Source organism: Suillus fuscotomentosus, assembly GCF_016647785.1.
Source record: "Suillus fuscotomentosus strain FC203 chromosome Unknown F5891scaffold_45, whole genome shotgun sequence".
Lineage (NCBI taxonomy): Eukaryota > Fungi > Basidiomycota > Agaricomycetes > Boletales > Suillaceae > Suillus > Suillus fuscotomentosus.
Genome location: NW_024539557.1, coordinates 337,575 through 361,583, shown reverse-complemented (window position 1 = coordinate 361,583; position 24,009 = coordinate 337,575). Strand labels below are relative to the sequence as shown.

The following is a 24,009-nucleotide window of genomic DNA, read 5'->3' as shown; positions in this document are numbered from 1 at the left end:
GAGAAGATTAGATAATAACCAAAGATAAACATAGCCTTCATTAATCATCGACCACAACATACTCCATGCCCGCACGAATTAATAAACGACAGCAGCGCGAGCAAGAAGAGCTTCTTGCGTTAGGAAACCAGACTGCTGCGGCCGTCGATACCGACAGCGAGGAGGAACCAGCGCCGATAGTACCATCGGGGTTTGCAGCGGTAAGTTCAACCCTGGAACGAATCTTTGCGGAGATCGTAACGATGGACCCAGCTTTCCACTGCAGAAGATGACCGCGATGGACCGAACAGCGATGACGAAACATCTCAGCCCACAAAGGCAAAGAAGGCGCGCAGCTGCTATATACTATTATTTGAGATCGACTGACTAATTTGAACGCAGGCAAAGAAGAAGAAGAAGAAACCAGCGGCATCCAATGCACCGGCAAACCCTCAGCAGGCTAAACCCGCTGAGGCACCGAAGCCCCAGCAGCCTAAATCTTCAAAGAAAGGCAAGGGAAAAGAGAAAAAGAAAGACGGTCTGGACGATCTAGACACGGCGCTCGCAGAGCTTTCTCAAAAGTGCGTCTAAAATTCTAACTGCCACTTAATATGCTCATCAACGCAAAGATACCCAGAACTTCAAAGCGTGGCAACTTCCTCATCATCAACTACTCGAAATGCATCTCTTGTGTCCCTTCTATCTGTCTCAGTATCCAATCTCGATGCAGAAGCAGAAATGCGCAAGTTCTTTGGCGCAAGAGCCGTTATAGCTGCAAAATCGTCAGAGACTTCCTCCTCTGGCGGCCCAAAAAAACGGAGGGGTGTTGTTCCAACCCAGGCTCAACGTTCGCAACTTACACGACCCCATCCATCATGGAGCATGATCAAACAACGTGAAGGACTCTCTTCTCGCCCATTAACCGACGAGGAGGTGCAACAAAAGATTACAGATAGAAGTAGCCCAGCTGCAGGAGACAAGTGGTGGACTGTTGAATATAATAAGAGGTATAAGGGTGCCACAAAAACCTTTATGCAGGCCGTATCCTCAGCAGGTAGGGTGTTTCATCATATACATTCTCATGACGCTCATAGTCATCCCTGGGACAAGATCCCGAAGCGTTGCGGGGAGTTTTGCAGAAGCTCCCGTGGCATGGCGATACACTGCTGCAGTTGGCAGAAGTATATCGCCATCAAGAAGGTCAGTGGTCCGTTTTCGAACATGTTCATGTTATAAAATCAGAACAGATTACAGCCAAGCCGTGGAATACGTGGATCGGGCGCTCTTCTCATATGAACGCGCTTTCTTAGGGTCATACAGCTTCACGAATGGACTTAACCGCCTCGATTTCAACCGCGTCGAGAATCGTCCCTTCTTCCTTGCGTTGCATCGGCAGGTCACGTATGTCCCTCTCCTGTGCATATATCTTGGAGACTAATTTGTCACAGTGATCTCCAGCGTCGCGGATGTATCCGTACCGCGTTCGAGTTTGGGCGCCTTCTGTACTCTCTCGAACCATGGACGGATCCGCACGGTGTCCTGTTCCATCTTGACTTCGTTTCCATCAAATCAGGTATGGGGCAATGGTTCTTGGACGTATACTCCAAGTTTGCTTGCGCAAAGACGGCATTCGAGGATCATTTGAATCCAAGTGCACTACCTGGATGGGCGTATGCGAGAGCCCTGGCGCTTTTTGCGAGGGAAAAAGCAGGAGGTGGGCAGGTAAATTTTCTGTTCGTACCGTCAGCGGTGTGTTAAACTTGAAATGTTAGAGCATAGGCAGCAGTACGGATGCGCTGAAGCAGGCTATGCTAGCCTTCCCGGAGGTGGTACCACTCCTGGCTGACAAGTGTGATATTTCACTGTCTCCGGAGCTGCGCGAACACAGAGCATTCCGGATTCAAACTGACGGAATGTGCGTTAAATTGATCTGTCAGATACCCATGTACTAACAGCGATTGAAGTGGGCTGTCACCTGCGCAAAGCATTCTCCACCTCTTATCTCATCTCTATGCTCAGCGATCTGCACCTCTATGGAAATCTGTTTCACATATGAAATGGTTCGAAAATACCGCTAATGGAATTCGATCGTCGCTCAACGCCCAACGCTCCAATCCAACTCGTGAGCGGTTCCTCCAAATGTACGGCTCCACAACGCTTCGCTACTCTGTCTATCGACATATTCTCGTCCTCGAACAAAGCTTCCGGAACCTCACCCCTTTCATCCCACGCTCTGTCTTGCTAGCCAAACAGCTTGCATGCGATCCACTTCCGCCACTCACAGCATCCTCCGAATATAATGATGCCTTCTTTGCAGGCGCAGAAGAGATCTTCAGTGTGCGTCCTCGCCGACGGGACGCGCGCGCGTTGGAGCGACTCATCCCAGACGCAGGAATCAGGGCGCAAATCGAAGCGCTGTTTAATGCGAATCCCGGACTGGCGAGACAGTTGCCTGGTGGTGTAGTGCAGTTTGTGCAGATGATGGCGGAGATGCCAGAAGAGGCGCTCAATGATATGATGCTTGATTTTGCGATGGCTGGGGAGGGTGGTGTTGGTGTGCCGGGTGGAGGGGGTATGCCGGGTGGATTACCAGTGGAGGGTGATGATGATGAGCCGGACTTGGAACCAATGCCTCCGAGAGGTGCAGCGGAAGCGGCGCCAGCGTTGGCGGACGAGGATCAAAGCGAGGAGGAAGATGAGGATGAGGACGAGGACGAGTATATTGCTGTGAGCTACCTTTTTATATCTGGCTTTTCCAACGAAGGTTCTGATGTGATTGTTTCAGCCCATGCCCATACGGGTCGTGAGGAATCTGTTGAATAGGTTTTGGGGAAGTGGCGGGGCTACAGCTGATAGGGATGAATCTGATAGTGATGCTGAGGAACGGGACCATGACGGAGTTGACTAGGAATATTATGTACACTTCTACGCGAGCCAAGTGTACTTTTAGCCCCTTCCCGTGCCAACTTAATTCTATGCATTGATTTCACGGATCCAGAATGTGTCTGTCATAATGACTAAGCTTTGGATTCATTCCTGCAGTGAACGCTTGCTGTATCTTGCACAACGATGGAGTCTAAACTATCATTCACTGTCCGAAAACCCCCAGCAGCTGACAACGACAGGGCCAGCGACAAATTCAAACTGTCAGCACTCCCTCGCCACCTCTCCAGTGCCGCCAGCTCCGCTTCTGGCTCCCCACTCACAGGTTCTCCTCGTACTTACAGCTCCCGCGAGGATTCCGACGATGAAGAGGAGAGCGGGATCGTGTTCGCCGATGGTGGGGATAAAGACGAGCCAGACTCCAGCGACGATGAAGACAACCGTCTCGAAGACGAGCTAATCACTTCTTTCAACAAGTTCGGTGCACAGCGGTGCGTCTCCCTCTGCTTTTTCAACATTTCTACAGCTCACAAAAGGTGCATGTGTTACTTGTGTCATCTAGTGTGAATGGAAAAAAGTCCAACAGCAAAGCCCCTGCGGGCCCTCTTGTCATTCCTTCGAAGCCGAATCCGGACTGGCGGGAGGCAGCACGGAAACGTCGTGCAGGTGCTGCACGGTTCGTCCCTGATTCTGCTAAAGCAAGCACAGGTGCGGATGGGAGCGTTGGAGGACTTGGAACGCGCGACTCCATCAACTCCGGTCCTCAACTCTCAGGTATCCAGTTCGGCAACAAAGAAGTCAAAGTAGACACAAGCACGACGTCTACTGACGAAGAGAATAACATGATAGTAGAAGAGAGACAAAAAGAAGATATTGTAGAAGAGACGGAAGACCAAAAGGCCCTTCGTGCGCTGCTGGATGGGGGTATGGACTCGGCGCCTCAGATCGATTCTATTCCTGTTCCTCCCAGCGAAACTGAAGCTCTTCAGCAAGACGTTGCTGATCTTCCGGATGTTGCGACTATCGAGGACTATGCGCGTGTGCCCATTACTGCGTTTGGAGCTGCTATGCTTCGTGGCATGGGTTGGGTGGATGGCGGGGCTGTTACAAGCTCGGAACGAGCAAAGAAGAATGCACTGGTGGAGCCTTACCTTCCGAAATCGCGCCCTGCACTCTTAGGAATTGGTGCGAAGGAACAGGAGGTACTGGATGACGGAAGCAAGCAGAAGAAGAAACGGAGAGGGGACGAGAAGCGGTATATCCCGCTTGTGAGACAGGAAAGTAGTAGGGAGGAGAGCAGGAATGGGAGTGCGACTGTTTCGAGGAGGGCTTCGCGGTCGCCTGAGAGAAGGAGCGACGCGAAGAGCAGTAGGAGGGACGATGATCGTGAAAGGAGGAGTGATAGAAGGAGAGATGATGACTACGACAAGCCTAGGAGAGAAGGTGATCGCGATGGACGACGAGAACGCGACCGTGATGATCGAGGAGACCGTGATGATCGAGGAGACCGAGATGGCAGGAGGAGAAGAGATGATAGTAGAAGGGACAGCGACAGGGACTTGGACCGAAGGGACCGAGATCGTGATGTCGATAAACGTCGTGACAGAGTCCGGGACTATGACGACCGGGATCGGCGCAAAGACGGGGACAGCAAACGGGGAGGACGGGACAGGCAAGATTAACCATGGTACCATCACACCTTCCTGTCGTAGGTCTATGCTACATCCATGTATTGTATTCTCTCACTGTACGCTGATAGACGTTTGCTGGACGACATTCCTTAGTTTGTTCGGCTGATGGGATCAAACAGGCGTTGGCCACCTTGCCAGGATGATAGCCCAACGTCTTTAGAAGAGCCAACCATCGTTGGGTATCACGGATGAGCATATACGATGTATTGAGCTTGCTGGACTGTGCCACGCTTGGTCCCATGTTTGGGGATCATTTCATCTAAAAAGCTTTGTAGGCTGTGATCCTCAACAGTTTTGACAATTAAGCTTTAAGGCCAACATCTAAAACTTGAAAGTGCTCGTCGAGCGGAGTTTTATTTACCCGAGTATGTAACGCTGCTATGCGAGCGGCTAGGACTTTCGCTTCAAAAGTAAAGTTTGTCTAGCAGAAAATGGATATATTCCAGAGATTCAACGATTATCAGAGGTACGCTGATTATCTATCTAGTAGTAGATTATCTAGTAGTACTACTACTATCAGGAAGGTGCTAATCAACGTGCACGCAAAGCTGTCCCCAGAGCAATCATGTTCTGCTTTATGGACAACAAAGCAGCATGCAGCGTAGGCGTGTCGCGGACGATTGTATTGTGGGTCTGAATTGCTTTGTACTCCGTTGCCGACAAAGACGCTGGTGAAAATTGTACTGACTTATATACACCGTCTTGGAACTCTAGTAGAGTGTTATGGACCGCAGCGCCCCCGATTGAGAATAGGTCGTCGAACTTGTCAAGCTCATCGAGGTCGAGCACTTTGTGAAGATGAGTGGTCCAGAGGGAATTACAGATTGTCTCGATGACAGCGGGGTGGTTGACAGGGGACATGATTGTAGGATCTTTCTGAAAGAAGCCAGTTTAGCAACCTAAGAACAAAAGCAAAGTAAATGGACTTACAAAGAGATAGCGATGGTTGACGAGAAGTGGGGCAACAGTAGTCTCTCTATGGTCAGTCAACGATCTTGTGTCTCTGGCTTTGAGAGAAAGAGAATAGTGGTTGAGAATGAGCCGTCGCGCCTCCTTCTTGAAGACTCCACGCACGGTCGTCGTGATCCCTGATAGCTGCTTGCAGGTCTCGGCGTGATCCGGTATTTGCGAGGCCGTCAATGATACACCCGATACTACATGTCCCGCCGCCTCCAAAAATGCTTCCTCAGCCATTTCAGTATTGTGTTCCGTCGTGGGCATCGCATTCTCGAGGAGCACCTTTCTGCGCATCACCCGTTTCACCTCCTTCTTCACATCTTTCAGCTCTTTATCCTTCAGCTGCTGGGCACCTCAGGCATTAGTTCTCGGTATTAATAAAGGTCTCTTAGATGGTATTATTATGTAGGCGTTATATAGTCTCACAGACCCAACCTCGTGGATGTTCTATTTATAGCACACACATAATATGCCTTGCGACCTCTTGCGACCCTCCCCAGCACCTCCCTTGGACCTCCGCACCTCCCCATTTACCTTGTATATACCTCTACAATGTTTGCCAATATCCCGTCCCATCCCGTCAAGCCTCCGGATAGGCTCCATGCATATGGTGCACCCATCAGATCTGGCAGACCTCTACTATGCTCTGCAGCTGCTTGTTGTTTTTGTTTCCCAAGTTCTTTTCATTGCCTCTTGTTCTACACCACTACATCCATCACCATGCCACCTGCCCGCCACACACGTGGCACTCAACCGACATCTATGGGGCTAGGACACCACTTCGTAAGCCCAAAGAAAGCTCGAGACCCTAAAAAGACACAAACTCTTGTTCACATTCCCGGCGTCAACTCCAAGCATCAGCACCTCCTCGACCAAATGGCTGCATTGATGCAGCCCCAAGTTTCGACCACTGAAACCCCCACCTCTACTGAGTCTCAAGCCCCGATGGATATTGAGCACACTGCTGGTCACGTTGACGATACGCTAAATTACGACTACAATGATAACAATTACATCGCCGAGGAGGTAGCCCAGCCTGCTCAAGTAGCGTCTTGCCCTACAAATGTGCCTAAGGTAGACCTTGGGTGTCGCTGTCTCTTGCCCAACAAGATGGCTAACAATCTATATAATGCTTGGAAAGTGCTTATCCCGACCCTGGTAGATCCTCATCTCAAATATTCTACAAGGACACATGGGTATGCTCTTCCAGAAGTCCATCCGGTCATATCCGCTTGCGCAAGCCATACTAGTTGTACACATCAACAATTTTCCATAGTTTGTCTCTTTTTTGACCGTAAGTAGTCCGTTCCTCATCTGCCGCCTTAATTGACAATTCCAGGTTTCCTTTCTGTTGATGTATTGGCCTGCCGATGTTCAACACTTTCACAAGTCCTCCTTTACCATGGCCTCTTTCCTACTGCTCCCTCCCAACCACGCATGGCTGTTTCTACAGACCTACTCGCATTCTATCGTGCTTTGTTCGAGCGTTCATGCAATGCTATCCATGCGCTTGCGCCTGCCCTAAAGACCCATTATGCCCGCAGAGGCTTTCTCATGACCAACACAGATGTGAGTTTTGACGTTTCAGGTTTTCAGACAATAACTCATTAAAACACAGGGCCAACTTATTCAAGAACCATTTCGTCGTGGAATTGGCCAAGCTGTCCAGTGGTTTGACATCCTCCAGATTGAGGTCGAACGGCAGACTGAAGCGACACTTCAAATTTGTTGTGAACAAGTGTATGAGGCCCGTAAACTTCAATCTCAAGAGAACCCTGGCATAACTACCCCCATACGATCCAGTACAACATTGATCCAAGGCCGGTGCGCCTCCATTCTCACGCAGCGTTGCCCAGCCTGCTTTGGAGGCGTCCTTTTTGGTAGACCTCTTAATGAAGGTGGCGACATACATGTTGCAACGGATGGCAATTTCCATCATCGACATCGATGATCTGCAGGCGACTGCCCACGCTTTTATGACCCCATATATTTTCTTTCCAAGGCTCAAGTGGACAACATTGGGCGACACATCCTCTCACAGCGTAAACGTGCACCAAGGATTTGCACTTCTTTAGTAGTACCAGATGAGGCAATTGACCAATGCGAGCACTCGTATGAGGCCGCAGATGGTAAGAAGCAGAAGGCTGCGATGGATTCCTTCGATGATACGGGCGTCATGGCTCTGATATGCCGTCACCATATCCTGCTCTTCTTCGCTAACATTGATTCACCTGGCAAGCAACAGAAATACGCCGTAGCACTCATCGAGCATCTGTTTACTCTATTGCTGCAGGAAGCCACTGTCATTACCTTGTATGATGTTGGGTGTGTCCTCTCACGGTCATTATCTCAAGTAAGTGCTTCTTTAATAGATATATTTTAACCTTATATCTATCTATATAGTATGATATTCTCCCCAAATCAGTGACTTCACGTCTTCGATTTGCAACCACGGCTATGCATGCATATGGCCATGAGTGGGCGTGTCAGCTCGAGTATAACCCTCGCATGTGCAACGGTCTTGGCCTCTCAGACGGGGAGGGAACTGAAAGACTATGGTCAAGGTTCGTCAAATTAATTGGCATTCAAAGGTCATCATCAGTGAGTCGGTACTAGTACTCTGATGATTATTTGTTGACTATAGTTCATGGATAGCGCCAGAAGTGTCTGTGGTTGATAGACTGGCAAGCAGGCGCCATTGGTCTTGAGATGCGAACAGATCTTGGCGATTGGATTAAACGGCGGCTCAAGCGTGGAGTTAATGGTCAGGGTGCAGCGGCACAAGAAGTTTTAGATAATTGCGGTATCGAAGCTCAAGACCTTCAGGAACAGTGGGTGGATCAGAAGAAGTCCCAACTGTCCATTCGTGCTCGTAAGTCCACGGGTGCCACTTCCATACTAAGATCAACATATCCCCGTTGACAGATGCTCCTGCACGACTGAAGAAGGAGCTTGACATTGTCCTTACTTTGCAGGCTGATTTAGACGCATCGGACAGGGCATTGCAACTCACACGGACCGTTGTAGAGAAGGGCTCGGCTACTGAAGAAATCTTAGATGCTCTGGAGAGCCTCGAGCGCAGCCATGATCGTTTGATGAGCAAAGTTGAAACATTATATTCCTCGCTCAACGTTCACGACAGATTTCCAGAACTACAGGGCGTTGATTTGGATTTTGTTCAAACCCTTCTTATGGTGCGCGATCTCAAAATAAATATCCAGAAGAGAGCAATAGGAAGCTTTTTTGAATGGGACAAACTTGACCGTGCGGTTGGTGGTGCAAATCAGGCACTTGGTAATGTATAATCCTTCTGTTTTTGTGCCTCAGAATATTCACTCATTCTACAAGGTACGAAGCTACATCAGCAGACACATAAGGCTATTGCTAAGCGCCAGCCGGCCTTGATGACAGCAATTCGCAAGTTTAACTCCTATTGTGAGCATCTGGAGAGCATCTTTGACCCATCCTGGGGCATCCCACTTCCTACTCCTCTCCCTACTAAGCTCGCCGATCTTCGCAAAGATCAGATGCTGATGGAGGATGTTTGGATCACTCCATCCGTTGGAGATGTCCCTTGTTGGATCAAAGACACTGACGTAAGAGATGGCATTCAAGCGTTGCTTAAACGGGAACGGTGTCGTGAAGAGCAGCGCCGCATTGGGCACGAAGCAGATAACCTTTGTCAATGGTTTGGAGCTGAGCTCACTGCGCTAGAACTTGCCATCCGCTCTCCTACAAGTAAGCAATTTCATTTACATCGACAATCATTACTTATTTCACAAGATCATACATACGTGTTCCCACTCCAACAATGATGGGATCACCTTCTCCAGTTACAAAGTAAATGGGTTACCCCACTAGCATCTGCTACTCGTTTCAACAGCAGTGCTAACATGGCGGTCAATCTTGCTATTACGCTTTCCGAGAGCACAGTGTAGAGAATCATGCCTCTCATGGTGTAATATGGCAGTTTTCACTAAGGAGTACATAGCACGAACTTGTAGCGTCACTCCGTGCGCTACCCGCAGCTATCTCTATATGAGGCGCAACCTTCCCGCGCTTCGCGATGTATATGCGCGCGCGCGTTCCCGCGCTTGAGCGCCCTATAGCGCCAGCCATCCAGATGCATCCATCCACTGTCCACCATGTTCTCTAGTGCATATATTTCTATTTCTCTCATCTGCATATTATTCCATCTTTATTTTTATCATGGACTCTCACCCATATATATCTTACATACCTACTCGGTAGCGCTTCGGCTCCACATGACTGCACTTAGGCGCGCTATATAAGCGCCAGCAATACATAGTACAACTGGACTTTTTCGAACTACTTTTTACCTTACTGAACTTTCCACCTTACTATACTTTCCACCCACTATCTACCTAGAAGAACATAGTTGAAATCTATTTGTCTGCACTTTGCACCTCTCTTCACTTGTCTTACATTATATCCTCACTTAAGCTTACTCTTTCTCATTTCCGCACATGCGCGCGCGCTTTCCCGCGCTTCGCGCTAATACGCGCGCGCATTCCCGCGCCTTCGTACCTTGCGCACACCTGCGCTTTCTCGTGCCTCGCTTCAGCGCGTACCTCTAGATCTTTGCTGCACTCGCTTCCCTTTAGGGTCGAACGCGCTTGTCTCCTCAAGTAACGCAGACTAGGCAATGCACGACCTACAACATTTTATAGATACAGTCAGGAGCATTCAATTGTTCCTCTCAGTATTGTTGTTTCTACAACGGGACCATTGCAAGCTGTCATGTACAGGCTTGTACCAACCTCATTGGTGCTCGCAGACTCCCCCGAGGATGATACTGACGAACATATTGCCCCTGCACTCGAAGAGATTGCTGAAGAAGCTGTCCTCTTGGACATTTTACCTGACAATATCGCTAGTGATGATGAAGATGATGAACCCATGGGATTACCTGAATTTACGATTAGCTGGCAGCTTCCAGAGGTATGTCCTCGTCTCTCCATAGGTAACTGTACTCATCCGGTATCATAGAATATTTGCACAGATTCTTTCAAAGTTCCCCATCCAGAGGATCACATCATCGTGTCAGCATCAAACACTCCCCTCACTCGGGTACGACCAGCCCAAGATGGCTTTCCACCCCAGGTATTCGATGCAAGGGATCTGTCCTTACTGGCACATCCCACTTCCCGCCTTAATGACACGTGTATCAATGGTTGTGCGGCACTATTATACTCTGAGATGCTGACGAGCTTGCATGTGAGACCTTGTGCTATTCTGTCTACCCACGATCTCCCTCATATTCGATACAATGCGTCGGACGACATACTGTGGCGGAATACGTCGTGGACGTTGTTTTGGGAGAGAGATTTCTGGCTTTTACCTATTCATCGCCCCTCTCCAGTCGGACACTGGGTGTTTTGTGCCATATATATTCCATCCAAAGAACTCCATCTCTTCGATAGCCTGGCTGAACGACACCCATGGAAGACAGATGTTAAAGTAAGTGATAATTTGATTCACACATTATTGAACTAACAATGTGAACAGGACATTATGAATCTTATCGCAAGATTATCATCCATAGCTCACCAACAGCGTGGCTCAGCTAGTATTGATCTTAAAGGGTGGGTAGCCCGTCCACTAATACTCAATCCTCTGCAGACAAACAGCTACAACTGTGGTCTCTGGGTCTTAGCGGCACTTGCAGCAGTCCTTCGGGGATCCCATAGACCAGGCATGTGCGAGGAGGACATGATAGCTTTCCGACATTATATATGCACACTTGTAATTAGAGTACCTACCATGTGATATACAATCCATCCACTTCTTCAACTCTCCTGAAAATGTGCGCAGAACTATGCTGATTTGAGTATGGTACCCGATTAGGAATGATAAAGTTAGCGACTCAGACCAACGAACACAGATACTCATGTAGTTTTAGGATAAGAGAGTTAGAATGAGAAAACCCTCCAGGGAGCAAGCTACTCAACTGACTGATTGATAGTTTGATCCAAGTCATGTAGTTGAGGAATGTGCGCAGAACTACCAGTATATCAATTCAAGTATGCTAGCTTCAAGATAAGTAATGGAGGATGGAGCTAGTGACTCAGACAAACAAAATATAGACATTCATGTAGTTTTCATGACGAGAAAACCCTGCAAGGAACAGGTTACCCAACTAAGTGATTGATGGCATACTTACCGAGCATCGTGGAGTTGAAGCAATGCACGCAGAACTACAAGTACATTGATTCAAGTATGCTAGCTACGCAATAATCAATGAAGGATGGAGTTAGCGACTCAGACAAACACAATACATTCATGTAGTTTCAGGACGAGGAAACTCTTCAGGGAGCAAGACACTCAACTGACCGATTGATGCTATGTTTCCTGAGCATCGTGTAGTTGAGGATAGGCCGAGCTAGATTCAAAATCAGGTTAAAGTCACATACAAACGACTCGAAGAACTCACAACTCGATGAAGCATTAATGCCAGTTATAACGGTGTTGTACGAATTAAGGTGTCTGTGTCAAATAAAGCACATAAGATTTATATCTCATCTGAACCAGGCTGATAACGGCTTCACTTTGGGCCTTATCATAGCCATACATTGGGCTATATCATGCTGCAGAGATATGTTTTCAGTTTAGTAGGAGTTTTATACACGATATGATTGGCTATCTGACCTCTTGGGAGGGTGCTCTACGAGCCTCGCTGTAAATGAATCTAGTGATCGTAACAAGGCACACTACAAGTCTTCTATGGTGCCACCAAAGCCATCAAATACTTCCCTTTGAGTTAATGTCCATAGCCTCGTTTGAACTCTCAGCGGATTGTGTGACGCGAATCCAAGTCCTAATTGGACACAGGTACAGAATTTGTCAACTCTACATACAGCTGAAATTTTCTATAGTTGTCCCTCAGACGGTACTTCACCAATATCTTCTATATCATCAATGATGCCATCCGTAGTCATTGAAGTCTGGCTGAGGTAGGCTACCTCTGGAATTAACCCACAGGTACAAAATTTGTTATTCTACAAATCTTCTACATCATCAACAAGGCCATCTGTCACGGTAGTCATCGAAGTCTGGCTGAGGTGGGCTATCTCCGGAATTAACCCAGCTCCACTGGCAGGTAGGGTTCACAAGGGAGTTTCACGACTCGCCTCTTCCAGTTGCCGTGTAGCAATCAACTTCTCTCCACTGGCAGGTAGGGTTTGCAAGGGAGTTTCACGACTCGCCTCTTCCAGTTGCCATGTAGCAATCAACTTCCAGGAGGGTGGGGCGAGTGGCACCTCAACAAATACATGGAGTTTCTGACGACAGTGAGAAGGGCCAGGAGATGGATCAGGGGATGACAATTGGAATTGCCGAGAACAAGGATGGGGAGGGCCAGGAGATGGCTCAGGGGACGACGATTTGAATCGCCGAGGATGAGGAGGCGCTGGAGAAGTCTCGTCCAGTGTGAGACGAGGGAGACTCCTGGGACGGGGAGGGCCAGGAGATGGCTCAGGGGATGACGATTGGAATCGCCGAGGATGGGGACGAGAAGGTGCTGGAGAAGGTGCTGGAGAAGGTGCTGGAGAATGGGATGATGATTGGAATCGCTGAGGACGAGGACGGTGATGAAGACGAGGAGGCGCTGGAGAAGTCTCATCCAGTGTGAGACGAGGGAGACCCCTGCGATCGATCTGACAATCGAGGAACTGACGTCGTCCATGAGAGTGGGGTGATTCAGCGCTAGGAGCTTCTCCATAGATGATGGGGTCACGAGAGAACAAGAGTCTTCGGCGGGCATCATGATCAGTGATGTGTTGGAGGGTCAGTAAGTCATTTTTGAGAGCATCTACAAGTATGCTCCGCTCACAAAGAGTGAGGTCATGGATACCTTTGCTCTTTGTGAGCGTTGTCGGGGTAGTTATGGAGGATGCAGCCATGGTTGCCTAGTAGGATAGGTAAGGTCTTCCAAGGGAAGTTACCCGCTCGCATGTCAAGTTTTCCTGCAACAATTTCAGTGATTCAGTGAAAACCTCAAGAACAGAACTTACCACACAAGGCGGTCAAACCACCCATGATGCAAGGTATCCCATCCAACTGCCTGCAATCATCAGGATCACTGATTTCACGCCATTCCAGCCACTCTTGTAACACTTCCTCCACAGGCAACCCACGCTGCAATGCGATGCGGTTGAGAACGTGGTCGAGCTTTGCAAAGTCCATCGACGAAGAAGGAAGAACAACGACTTGAGGGCAGGATGTAATCGATTGCGAAATCGCGCATAGATTTAGCGTTTGATGTTTGTAAGTCGTATATCATTGATAATGGAGGATTTAATCGATAGTGGAGGGTGGAGTCAATAGATATGAAGAAGCGCACCTTTGTAATTGATGGAAGCGCCCGCTCAAAGTCGCCAGAAGGCGCGTTATACCTTGCTGATGATGGCATCAAGGAAGGTTCATAAAGTTTCTCACACGTCAAAATGACTCATTGGCACGGTGTAGAGACTCGCGCGTCTCAATGACGAATATCCGGCCTTTAACCATACATTCCTATACATTACAGCTCTACTCCTAAGGACCAGTCTCGCGCGCACTCGCGCGCGCCTTATCCGAACTCGCGCGCACTTACGCGCGCCTTACCTACGCACGCGCTATGCGCGCTTCGCGCGCGCGTTCGCGCGCCTCCTCATAGGTCTTCGCGCTATCGTCCGTCCATCCGTCCCATGTCCTTACTGATTCGCTGGTGCGTTATTTCTATCTTATCCATTGAACTAATAAAATCTTCGGTCCGACATCCGCGCTACTTATGGAAAGTTTATTTAAACTTAGTTATAATTAGAGTTGATATGGTTACTCGGTTCGGGAGCGCGCTCGGAAGCGCGCCTTCTCCATTCTTAAATACAGAAGGGTTTCCTTTAGTTCTGGTACTTACTTTTCCCTTGTCTTTGTAGACTGGAAAGTGAATAGATCACCTCCCCACTTGTTATCTGATCATATCCTCCTGTCAATCCTCCACCTTTGCACTCACTCCTCAGTAAGATCTTGCCTCTAACGCTTTAGGTGCGCCTTCGCTTCGCGCGCGCGCATTCTCGGACCTCCCGCTCACGCGCGCATCTCGCGCGCCTTCGCCTCGCGCACGCGCGCCTTCGCGCGCGTTATCTTCTCGCGCCTATTAGCGCCCGCCTAGCTCACAGAGTTTCCCTCCACTTTATTTCGAGGAACTTCTCTCAGTAGTTGTCCTTTGGGTCGAGTCGTTGTCTCGTATCCCGGTCTTGCTGTTGAGCACCCCTTTTGTTTTAAGTGTTTTCATGTATAGTCAAGATTCCTCATCTACAACGGTGCCAGGATATGCAGCCTGTAAATTTTAGTCATGTGTTAGCGCCGAGAAGCCTCATGGACAGAAGGTTCTGAAAGCTTCCGAGTTTGTAAGTCGTAATAATGGAGATACCTCATTGATGATCATCGAGGAAGGTCACAAAGTTCAAATTCTCATGCGTCAAAATGACTCGTTGGCATGGTGCCGGGATATGCAGCCTGTAAGTTTCAGTCATGTGGGTCCTACAATTACTGACACGACCTGAAAGACCCAACCATATCTTCATGCGGGTCCTTCATACTCCTGCTTACCCACAACCAAAGAGGCACTGGGCCCAGACATGTAGTAATGGATCTTCAAATTCCAGGCGTGTGGATCCTCAGGATATGCAGCCTGTAAGTTCCAGTCATGTGGGTCCTACAATTACTGACACGACCTGAAAGACTCAACTGTATCTTCACACGAGTCCTTCATACTCCTGCTTACCCACAACCAAAGAGGCACGTTTGCTATGGGCCCAGACACATAGTAACGGATCTTCGAATTCCAGGTGTGTGGATCCTCCTAGGTCTCAACAGAACTTCAACCCATGCGGATCTTACATTGTACGCCAGGACACTCGACTGTACTTTCAAGTATGTAGGTGCTCATATTCCTCCGTTGCTTCACAATATTTCACACTGTTAGTTACACTATGGACCCTCCGACCGAATACCAAAGTGCGGCCGCCAAGCTCAAAGCTATGAGGGCCAAGCGTTGCCAGTACTATGCCATGTATGTGACATTTGTTTCAGTTAGCCCCCAATACTCCCAAGCTGAACAAAGATACAGGTGCCGTGATATGATACTCGCGAAATGGAGGGAGAGATGCTACACCAACAAAGATGATCCCCCAGAATCATTGTAAGTCCTAAATATTATTGTCTTGGACGTGTTTATAATATTTTTATTAGAGAGACATTGGCTGATTGCATTGCCATGGTCAAATACGCCAAGGATGACTTCATGCAATATGTTCGATCTCCACGAACATTCACCTTGGGCGTCTTCGCTGAATACACAAAATCTATCCCCGACACTCCTGGAGGACACGGAGATCGAGAAATTTTCAAATGTGCGATGTCGAGCATCGAGGACTTCCTCGAGAGGGCTACTCGAGGGCAAGGTGATATACTTCAATTGTGCGGGGTCTGTGACGAGTGGCGCACTGCAGATCAAGTTTGCTGGGGCATGAGCGACACGATTGCCATGGTAGATGACATCTACTGTCACGCACTCACCGATGGAGATGCCGAGTTAGCGGTAGTTCATTTTCTCAAAGGGTTCTTGTACCAGAACTACAACGACTACTGAACCGGCTCATATGTTGCGTATATGTATAACTATCTCAACTCTGTGACTTTGATGCTGATGGATGAAATGTATGGAGAATTCAATCTCAAACATCTGGAGATGCTCTGACGATGCTCCTGCCTACCTCTGGACTACCACGTGTGAGCTAAGAGTTCCTGACTTCTGTCTTCCAACAGCGAATCTCTTTGTGACAGCTTTTCTCCTAGGCAAATTTAACAGTGTCTTGCCCTTCGTCTGACCCTACAAAATACTGTGACATTGGTATGTTTTTCTGCTTCTCCCTCCTGCATCGAACTCAATCTGAACCACTCAGAAGCCTTAGTCGTAGCTAGGCTTGATAATTCAATCTCTGATGTCTGGAGAAGGCTCTGCCGATGCTCCTGGAATACCATATGTGAGCTAAACAAGTCTGTTCTCGCCGATCATGACCTCCATTCCTAACTTCTGTCTTCAAAGTTCAGACAGCGGATCTCTTTGTGACAGCTTTTCTCCTGGGCATATTCAACGGTGTCTTGCCCTTGGTCTGACCTCTTCCTCTCCCGCTACCTCCTCACCATATTGTATTGTTTAAAAAATACTTTGATTTGGTATGTTTTTCTCCCTCTCCCTCCTGCATTCTAGTCTGAATTTTTCTCCTTCTCCCTCTCGTGCCCCTGGCTTGATCATAACTTATCGGCCTAGCTATGACCCAAACCTCAGCTAAAATTACCTCAGTTAAAATTCAAGATTCCCTGCCACCTGGATACTCTGCCCCTCCTGAGTCCCTGCAGCCCGAGCATCCTGAGGCGCCTCACACTGAAGAAGACTTTGTTGAAGAACAAGTTGGTGGAGGAAAGCGCTATCAAGATCCACCAGTGGAGCACACTCCTACAAAACTCCACAGTCACATCAAAGCTACAAACCGTGATGCAGGTTTAGTGAAGGAAGCTTCTATGCGTCAGGCCAGGCTTCTCAACGAGGAGTTTATGGCGGATTCCAATGGACAGGTACTTGATACATTGCTCGCTGATGCTGAATACTCAACCCCTCCTCAGCCTGTGCTTCGAGAGCGTTCAGTGCCTCCTCAGCTTGCACTTTGAGAGTGTTCAGTGCCTCCTCAGCCTGCACTTTGAGAGTGTTCGGTGCCTCCTCAGCCTGCACTTCAAGAGCGTTCAGTGCCTCCTCAGCCTGCTCTTCGAGAGCGTTCGGTGCCTTTGCAGCTTCCTATACAAGATGTGTTTTACGAGGCTCCTCTTATCAATTCATCTGAGAATGCTCGCCCAGATGGTGGCCAGCCTCCACAGCCCAACTTCTTTACAAAACCCTCGTTTCTACCACTGGAACAATATGACTTCAGTGGTATGATGTTGGGTTCCTTCAAAAATGGCAGAGATGACAACCACATTGCCGGCTCATCGACATTGCTACCTGCTGTGCCTCAGACGTACATCACACCTCCTACTCCCACAGGGCCTGCAGAATGGGAGGGTCATCCTTACACTGACGACTTTCCCATGGATGATGCTTTCGACTTCCCCGTGGACGATACATCTGATGTTGTCCCTGCAGTGAAGGGGCGAAGATTTCAGACAGCGAATGCTGTGCTCCAAGAGGGATTCGTGGAACTCGAACATATGATTCAAGATCTAAGTAGCAAAACAGCCATCCCCACTCATCAGATTGTCACACTTTGGAACAAGAGCCATGCACGCTCCACCAGTACTGTCAACCATTGGAACGCTTACAGTAGTTACTTCAAGGACTACCTCAAGGACGAGCTTGTGAGGCTCGGCAGGAGGGCCCCCGAGATTCATGGCACACCAAGTGAGTTTTACATCTTGTGGCCGATGTTCTGTCATTCTAATGCGGTGATTCAAGGTGCCACTGTGCCCCGTAATTGCTATGAACTCTTCAAGGCAGCATTCCTGGACAAGTGGCAAAACATCCTCGAGCTTCATGAACAGTCAGTGATGCTCCTGGGTATTCCTCAGACGGTTGCCATGTGGGGTCAAGAGTTCCAGAAATTTGGCACAAAGATCTCTGGCCTTGTGAGTATAATTCCGTCATGTTTTACTATTGTGTTACTGAGGGTAGACAGATGGACTCTGCAGCAGCTCGCTATGGCTTTGAGGCTGCTTTTGTAGTGTGCGGAAAAGTCGTTAATCAAGACGGCTCGCTGGGCCTAGCCCATACGACACCTGGAGCTGAGGGTGTGAGTATTTGTAGGCCACATAAATGTCACCTAATCACTATCTTAATTTTAGTTTTGGAAATCGCGCTGTAGGGCTGATGAAGATACTATCATCGGTCACTTGAAAGCCCAGGTATAGTAAGTATTGTCTCGATGTTCCTGGTGATGAAGTTCTCATGTAATCATTAGTAACCTGACATCACTCGGTGTCGTCGAAGAGGCCTTTGATGAAGACAGCATTGGGACCAAGGCCAACGTACGCGGGGCTTCAGTCCCCCCTTCAGAATCTCTCGACATTTCCAAGCATGGAATCAAGTGGATCAAGGATGAGTTGCATCGTCAAATTGGTATTTTGAGTGTATTTCATTTGTCGTTTGTTCGCTGACACTGAGGGACAGATGCACTAAGCGGAAAACTAACGTCCAACAAGATTTTTCCATGGAAGACACTGCCATCGGAGCTCACACGTATGTCAATGATCATCAAAGGATATCCGGAGGACGTGCTCCTCCCAGGTGGTTTTCATACCACCATAAATAAAGGTATCGCAAACCTGACTCTGAAGGAGACCAGCATTGTCATCGCAGCCTTGAAGGCGGGGACCATGAGCATCAAAAAAATTGCCAAAGCTAAGCAAGGTATGTTTTTATTCAATTTCAGTCTTTGCCTGCTTACAAATGATCTTTTTATACAGCTAAAGTCCTCACTTCTGAGTGCCCAGTAGTGGAGGGCGCGCCTCCTGCAGCAGATTTGGTTCATACTGCAGGATGTCGCCTTTTTGTGAATGGCAAATCAGATCGCCTGGGTGCTCTGCACCTGAAGCAGAGCACAGCTACTTCCATAGTCAAAGGCAAAACATCAAAGAAAGCATTGGCACTGCCTGCTTCCACAACATCTCTTGCTGACGAGTCCGATGACGAACCAAGCGTGTCTGCACCTGTCTGCCCCCAGCCTCCCCCCTCCCGAGAATTCAAAGTCATTAAGCGCCCGACGGGCCAGAAGAAGGTCGACAAGGAGGTCATTTCCTTGGCGTCTAGTGATACTCCGTCTGGCTCAGAGGACCTAGATGAAAACCTGGAGGAATCAGTGATTCTCGACTCCGATTACCAAGATGATGTTTCCTCCAAGAAGTGGAAGGCGAAATCCGAAGGCGCCTCGCGAGCATCCAAGAAGAGGTCACTGTCTGTTGCGCCTGCAGAGAAGGCAGTCTCAGCAAAGAAGACGAAAGGTAAGGTACCTGTGAGGCCTAAACCCAAGGTGCCTGAGAGGAGAGCACTGTCGGGGACTGCTGAGTCCTCCGGTGATGAACATATTCGAGATGTACAAGGTATGTTTGTTCCTCTTGCATTTGCTTCTATAAGGCGACTGATGTATATTGTAGCCAAACCTGCTAAACGTCTGCTTGATGGTTCGTCAGCTCAAGGTATGAATTTGTTGACTACATTGTTACAATTTCCATTGACTGACATGATCCTTAGAGCATCCTGTGACTGCAGTCGATCCCATCATGGATAATGACGTCGATGCTCCTGATGGTAGTGCCGTCAACAAAGCTGCAGCAGAGACTCGCTCAAGCAATGTTGATGCTACCAACAGCCTCCCCACATGTCCCTTGCCTCCCTCGCCAACTCGTCATGCTTCGGTAGACTTATTCCCAGACAACATCGTGCGTGCAGGATCTCTCGCACCAGCTTCTAAGTCGCCTGTTGTGCGACCTCCATCCCTGCAGCGCGGGAAATCTCTTGGGCCAGCAGCTAAGTCACCTCTCATGCAACCTCCATCCCTGCAGCCTGTGACAATTCACGACCAACCCATTGGGCGCAGGGAGCCTGTCATGGGGATGTCACAATCCCATCATGAGCAGCGTACCGATGTAGAGACTCGCGCGTCTCAATGCCGGATATCCGGTCTTTACCCATACATTCCTATATGCGACAGCTCTAATCCTAAGGACCAGTCTCGCGCGCACTTAGGCGCGCCTTACCTATGCACGCGCTATATGCGCGCTTCGCGCGCCTCCTCATAGGTCTTCGCGCTATTGTCCGTCCATCCGTCCCATGTCCTTACTGATTCACTGGTGCGTTATTTCTATCTTATCCATTGAACTAATAAAATCTTCGGTCCAATGTCCACGCTACTTATAGAAAGTTTATTTAAACTTAGTTATAATTAGAGTTGATATGGTTACTCGGTTCGGGAGCGCGCTCGGAAGCGCGCCATCTCCATTCTTAAATACAGAAGGGTTTCCTTTGGTTCTGGTACTTACTTTTCCCCTTATCTTTGTGTACTGGAAAGTGTATAGATCACCTCCTCACTTGTTATAAGATCTGATTCTCCTGTCAATCATCCATCTGGGCATTCACTCCTCAATAGGACCTTTCCCTTAACGCTCAAGGCGCGCCTTCGCTTCGCGCGCGCGCATTCTCGAACCTCCCGCTCACGCGCGCATAACGCGTGCCTTTGCCTCGCGTACGCGCGCCTTCGCGCGCATTATCTTCTCGCGCCTGTTAGCGCCCGCCTAGCTCATAGAGTTTCCCTCCACTTTATTTCGAGGAACTTCTCTCAGTGGTTGTCCCTTGGGTCGAGTCGTTGTCTCGTATCCTGGTCTTGCTGTTGAGCACCTTTTTGTTTTAAGTGTTTTCACATCTAGTCAAGATTCCTCATCTACACTGAATCCGAGATGGCGGCTGCACCTACCGACGGAGACTTTAATGCCGAGAGTCACTCCATGACATGGGCGCACAATGCAGACATGAGACCAGGGATGTATGGTCCACGCCCAAGGGGTCCAATGCCATCGCACTATGGACAAGGCTTTGCTCGTTACCTGCCGCCCGAATATTACCATGACTCCCATATGGCTCATGCCCCCCAGCCCCCCCATGGTCCTCAGCCTCAGTATCATGGTGATTACCATGATGCTCCCTACCACAATTCTCACAATGGATATGACAGTTATGTCAATACTTATTGGCACCCTCCCAGCAGTGCATATTTTGGTCCACAAGGCAGATACCAGCATGGGTATGGGCATGAGTATCCTAATGAGTACCCCAAGGACCAGGAGGATTGAGGACGAACTCCTTAGGCTCGCAGGCCTCATTTTTTGCATTCAGGTGACTCCCTCAGCCGTGTATATATTGAGTTGTTTCGTCATTTTTGGTTGTCGTGCTTGCTGTCGAACGTTGACGTATCTACCGTGTCCTTTGTATCTACCATAGTATCAGCCAATGCAATGTTTTGTATGTGATCAGGCCTCGTTTGACTCCTCAAGACAATCATGATCACGGAGGATTGGGTGCAGAAATGGAATAAAACATTCAAACTGGAATATGGAAGTATGGAAGTATGGATAACATACAGATACGGAGAGGCTCCAGAACACATCCGCTATCACACTTGCCGACATCTGGAGATGCTGACATGGGGAGGCAGGCAGTGAGCATCTGGAGAGGCTGCTATGTTGAGGCTCTCCAGGGAACATACCAGGAGGTTGCGCTTACCCTCTGTGACGAGGCTCTGGTTACATGCTCTCGAGGGATGGCCACACATCCTTGGAAAACTAGGGCGAAGCCTCCTGGAGGAGGGGGTCTCTTAGACTATATATTTGCTACATAATAATAGGGTCTGACGGTACGTGGGAACATCTTGAAAGTGCTGCCAAGGGTGCTGCTGGGGTCCAGGATCAGCATTAGGCTGAGGGCTGGATGGTGTAATGGGTGCTGGTAGTTGTCATCGGGATGGAATCGGCACTGTAATAGATACTTCGCTTGTAGGCTACATTTGTAAAATAAGAACAAAAATAAAACCAGATTCAGAAGACTTACCCTGATGATGCCAGTTGTAATGAGTTGCCCTCGTTGGCTCTCTGCTGGATGGCGGCGCAGATTGTATATGAATACGGTGCGGATTCCGGGAACATTGGTGCCTACTTGGGCTGCACAACGAGCCCGTTGGCACTCGAGGTGTTCTCCTCACATTCGATCAAGACCTCTGAACCTTGAGCGTGTAGTGTGCTCGAGTTCCTGGATTCCAGGAGGTACGAGATCTTCAAATGTTGGTACATTTGGTAGATAGTCATACGTGTCTGGTGATGGGGGGGGGGAGCAGGTTGCCGGCTGGATGATGGCACACTAAGTTTGTTGTCAAAGCACGGGTCACGAGGGGGACTGGAAGGTGGCAGATAATCATACGGCATTTGTGGCGGAGGGTAATAGGGAAGGGGTTGATAATGTTGAGGAACGGGGTCGTGGTCTGGCTGAGGGTAATATGGAAGGGGTTGGTAGTGCTGAGGAGCACCAGGGTCCCCATAGTGGGGCTGAGGGAGATTGTCGTATGGAAGTGGTTGGTGGTCCTCCTGGTAGGACCCGCGCTGATCATTTCGCGCTTCCTCCTCCTCCTCCTCCTCCTCCTCCTCCTCCTCCTCCTCTCCCTCATTGTCATTGTATTGTTCCATCATTGAGAGGTCGTTGTACAAAAGCGGGGGCTGGGTATATTCTTCTTGAAGTCCAAGTTGGGTGCTGTCCGGTTGGAGGGAAGGATTGAGGTCTGATTTATGCCCTGGTTTTTTTATTACTTTTGCATTTTTTCGCGGGGGACATCGTTTTTTCGCAGTAGCCTTGGAGGGCATGGTGGAGGGAAGGGCTTAAGATGTAATAGTCAGTACGTTGTAATTAGTCTTACCTTTCGATAATTCACACTTCTCGATCGATGAAAAGATAATCACCCACATGCCATATCATGAGGCATGGCTATCAGCGCGACTTCAATCTGGGCGTGACGAGAAGGGTAATAACAATGTCATAGTATGTTGGCTACAAAACACTGGTCCGGAAAGTTTGATACATAACGTCTAACACAAAAACAGGCACCCTTCCTGATTAGTAGAGATAGATAGCAGATCAGTGATTGATCCCGCCAATAAGAAAAGGCTAGACTCACCACATGCGCGAACTTGAATAATTTACTACGCACGTATTCACAATATTCATATTCTCCCTAGTAATAATGAACACATTTAATAATTATAATTACAAAGAAAAGAAACTAAACTCACAATACTGCCATTGTCTGACATGGCGGAATCTTCGTCGTCGTCATCGTTATCGTCCATGCCTTCTTGAATCAAATCTCCATCAGCCATCCCCCGGGAAGAAGCAAGTCCTTCCAAGTTAACAAGGTCTGTTTGTACAGCGGTGAGGGCCTCCTGTTCTCTGCAGTAGGTCTGGATGGTATCGGCCGAATCTCTTGAAATCTGTTTCTGTGCTAAATCTAACCATAGTTTCAACCCTGACTGAGCAACTCTGTGCTCCCTCTGCAAGGTAGCAATGGTGTGTTTCTGAAACCTCTTCCACCAATTGATTTCTTCAAGCTCCCACATCTTTGACATTAGGAGGTTGCGGTGCTTCTCACAGGTAGCAAACTGAGCTGAGATGGCCTCTTTGATTATGTCCATAGGGATGTTAGAATCACTCAAGATGGCTTGTGCCTAATATATAGTAGTTAATCAGAACACAGTGAACAATATATGATTTTAGACTTCTACCTCAGCCAAAAAGTTGCCAGGAGGGATATCATGGTTGACCCCAGTTGACAATCTAGACGACATGCTAGTGGGTGAATGACTGGAATATAGTGGCTCGTTGAATTTTCCTTTATGGATCATGGGAGCCTTA

At 48.6% G+C, this 24,009-nt stretch overlaps 9 protein-coding genes across 9 annotated transcripts; 6 read left to right on the top strand and 3 right to left on the bottom strand.

The window, feature by feature from the left end:
- Positions 1-35: 35 nt before the first annotated feature.
- Positions 36-2,976, top strand: F5891DRAFT_1149440 (transcriptional repressor TCF25-domain-containing protein). The gene is made up of 10 exons (XM_041365099.1): positions 36-200; positions 253-327; positions 382-560; positions 609-1,033; positions 1,090-1,179; positions 1,227-1,380; positions 1,428-1,701; positions 1,752-1,894; positions 1,944-2,706; positions 2,765-2,976. The coding sequence occupies exons 1-10, from the start codon at positions 66-68 to the stop codon at positions 2,885-2,887; spliced, it is 2,361 nt and encodes a 786-aa protein (XP_041223187.1). The 5' UTR covers positions 36-65; the 3' UTR covers positions 2,888-2,976.
- A 31-nt stretch (positions 2,977-3,007) lies between these two features.
- On the top strand, positions 3,008-4,780 carry F5891DRAFT_1048256 (DExH-box splicing factor binding site-domain-containing protein). Its single transcript, XM_041362368.1, has 2 exons — positions 3,008-3,353; positions 3,425-4,780. Exons 1-2 carry the CDS (start codon positions 3,049-3,051, stop codon positions 4,542-4,544), a joined length of 1,425 nt encoding a protein of 474 aa, XP_041223186.1. The 5' UTR covers positions 3,008-3,048; the 3' UTR covers positions 4,545-4,780.
- Positions 4,781-5,084: 304 nt separating this feature from the next.
- Positions 5,085-5,747, bottom strand: F5891DRAFT_982576 (uncharacterized protein; the record flags this gene model as incomplete). The annotated part of the gene is made up of 2 exons (XM_041377221.1): positions 5,085-5,429; positions 5,484-5,747. The coding sequence occupies 2 exons, from the start codon at positions 5,745-5,747 to the stop codon at positions 5,085-5,087; spliced, it is 609 nt and encodes a 202-aa protein (XP_041223185.1).
- Positions 5,748-6,608: 861 nt separating this feature from the next.
- On the top strand, positions 6,609-6,800 carry F5891DRAFT_923065 (uncharacterized protein; the record flags this gene model as incomplete). Its single annotated transcript, XM_041373819.1, has 1 exon — positions 6,609-6,800. A coding segment is annotated over one exon (192 nt), but the record flags the coding sequence as incomplete, so codon positions are not given.
- Positions 6,801-6,890: 90 nt separating this feature from the next.
- On the top strand, positions 6,891-7,121 carry F5891DRAFT_956898 (uncharacterized protein; the record flags this gene model as incomplete). The annotated part of the gene is made up of 1 exon (XM_041375435.1): positions 6,891-7,121. A coding segment is annotated over one exon (231 nt), but the record flags the coding sequence as incomplete, so codon positions are not given.
- A 5,516-nt stretch (positions 7,122-12,637) lies between these two features.
- On the bottom strand, positions 12,638-13,432 carry F5891DRAFT_1191810 (uncharacterized protein; the record flags this gene model as incomplete). The annotated part of the gene is made up of 1 exon (XM_041367513.1): positions 12,638-13,432. The coding sequence occupies one exon, from the start codon at positions 13,430-13,432 to the stop codon at positions 12,638-12,640; it is 795 nt and encodes a 264-aa protein (XP_041223182.1).
- Positions 13,433-14,996: 1,564 nt separating this feature from the next.
- F5891DRAFT_1191809 (uncharacterized protein) lies at positions 14,997-16,164 on the top strand (the record flags this gene model as incomplete). Its single annotated transcript, XM_041367512.1, has 7 exons — positions 14,997-15,031; positions 15,080-15,206; positions 15,255-15,361; positions 15,426-15,446; positions 15,499-15,585; positions 15,643-15,714; positions 15,765-16,164. 7 exons carry the CDS (start codon positions 14,997-14,999, stop codon positions 16,162-16,164), a joined length of 849 nt encoding a protein of 282 aa, XP_041223181.1.
- Positions 16,165-16,847: 683 nt separating this feature from the next.
- F5891DRAFT_1191808 (uncharacterized protein) lies at positions 16,848-20,360 on the top strand (the record flags this gene model as incomplete). The annotated part of the gene is made up of 10 exons (XM_041367511.1): positions 16,848-17,219; positions 17,298-17,967; positions 18,022-18,191; positions 18,242-18,355; positions 18,408-18,472; positions 18,524-18,681; positions 18,733-18,972; positions 19,029-19,661; positions 19,716-19,757; positions 19,813-20,360. 10 exons carry the CDS (start codon positions 16,848-16,850, stop codon positions 20,358-20,360), a joined length of 3,012 nt encoding a protein of 1,003 aa, XP_041223180.1.
- Positions 20,361-22,025: 1,665 nt separating this feature from the next.
- Positions 22,026-23,942, bottom strand: F5891DRAFT_982571 (uncharacterized protein; the record flags this gene model as incomplete). Its single annotated transcript, XM_041377220.1, has 7 exons — positions 22,026-22,111; positions 22,162-22,205; positions 22,267-22,978; positions 23,065-23,104; positions 23,276-23,332; positions 23,391-23,822; positions 23,880-23,942. The coding sequence occupies 7 exons, from the start codon at positions 23,940-23,942 to the stop codon at positions 22,026-22,028; spliced, it is 1,434 nt and encodes a 477-aa protein (XP_041223179.1).
- Positions 23,943-24,009: the final 67 nt, after the last annotated feature.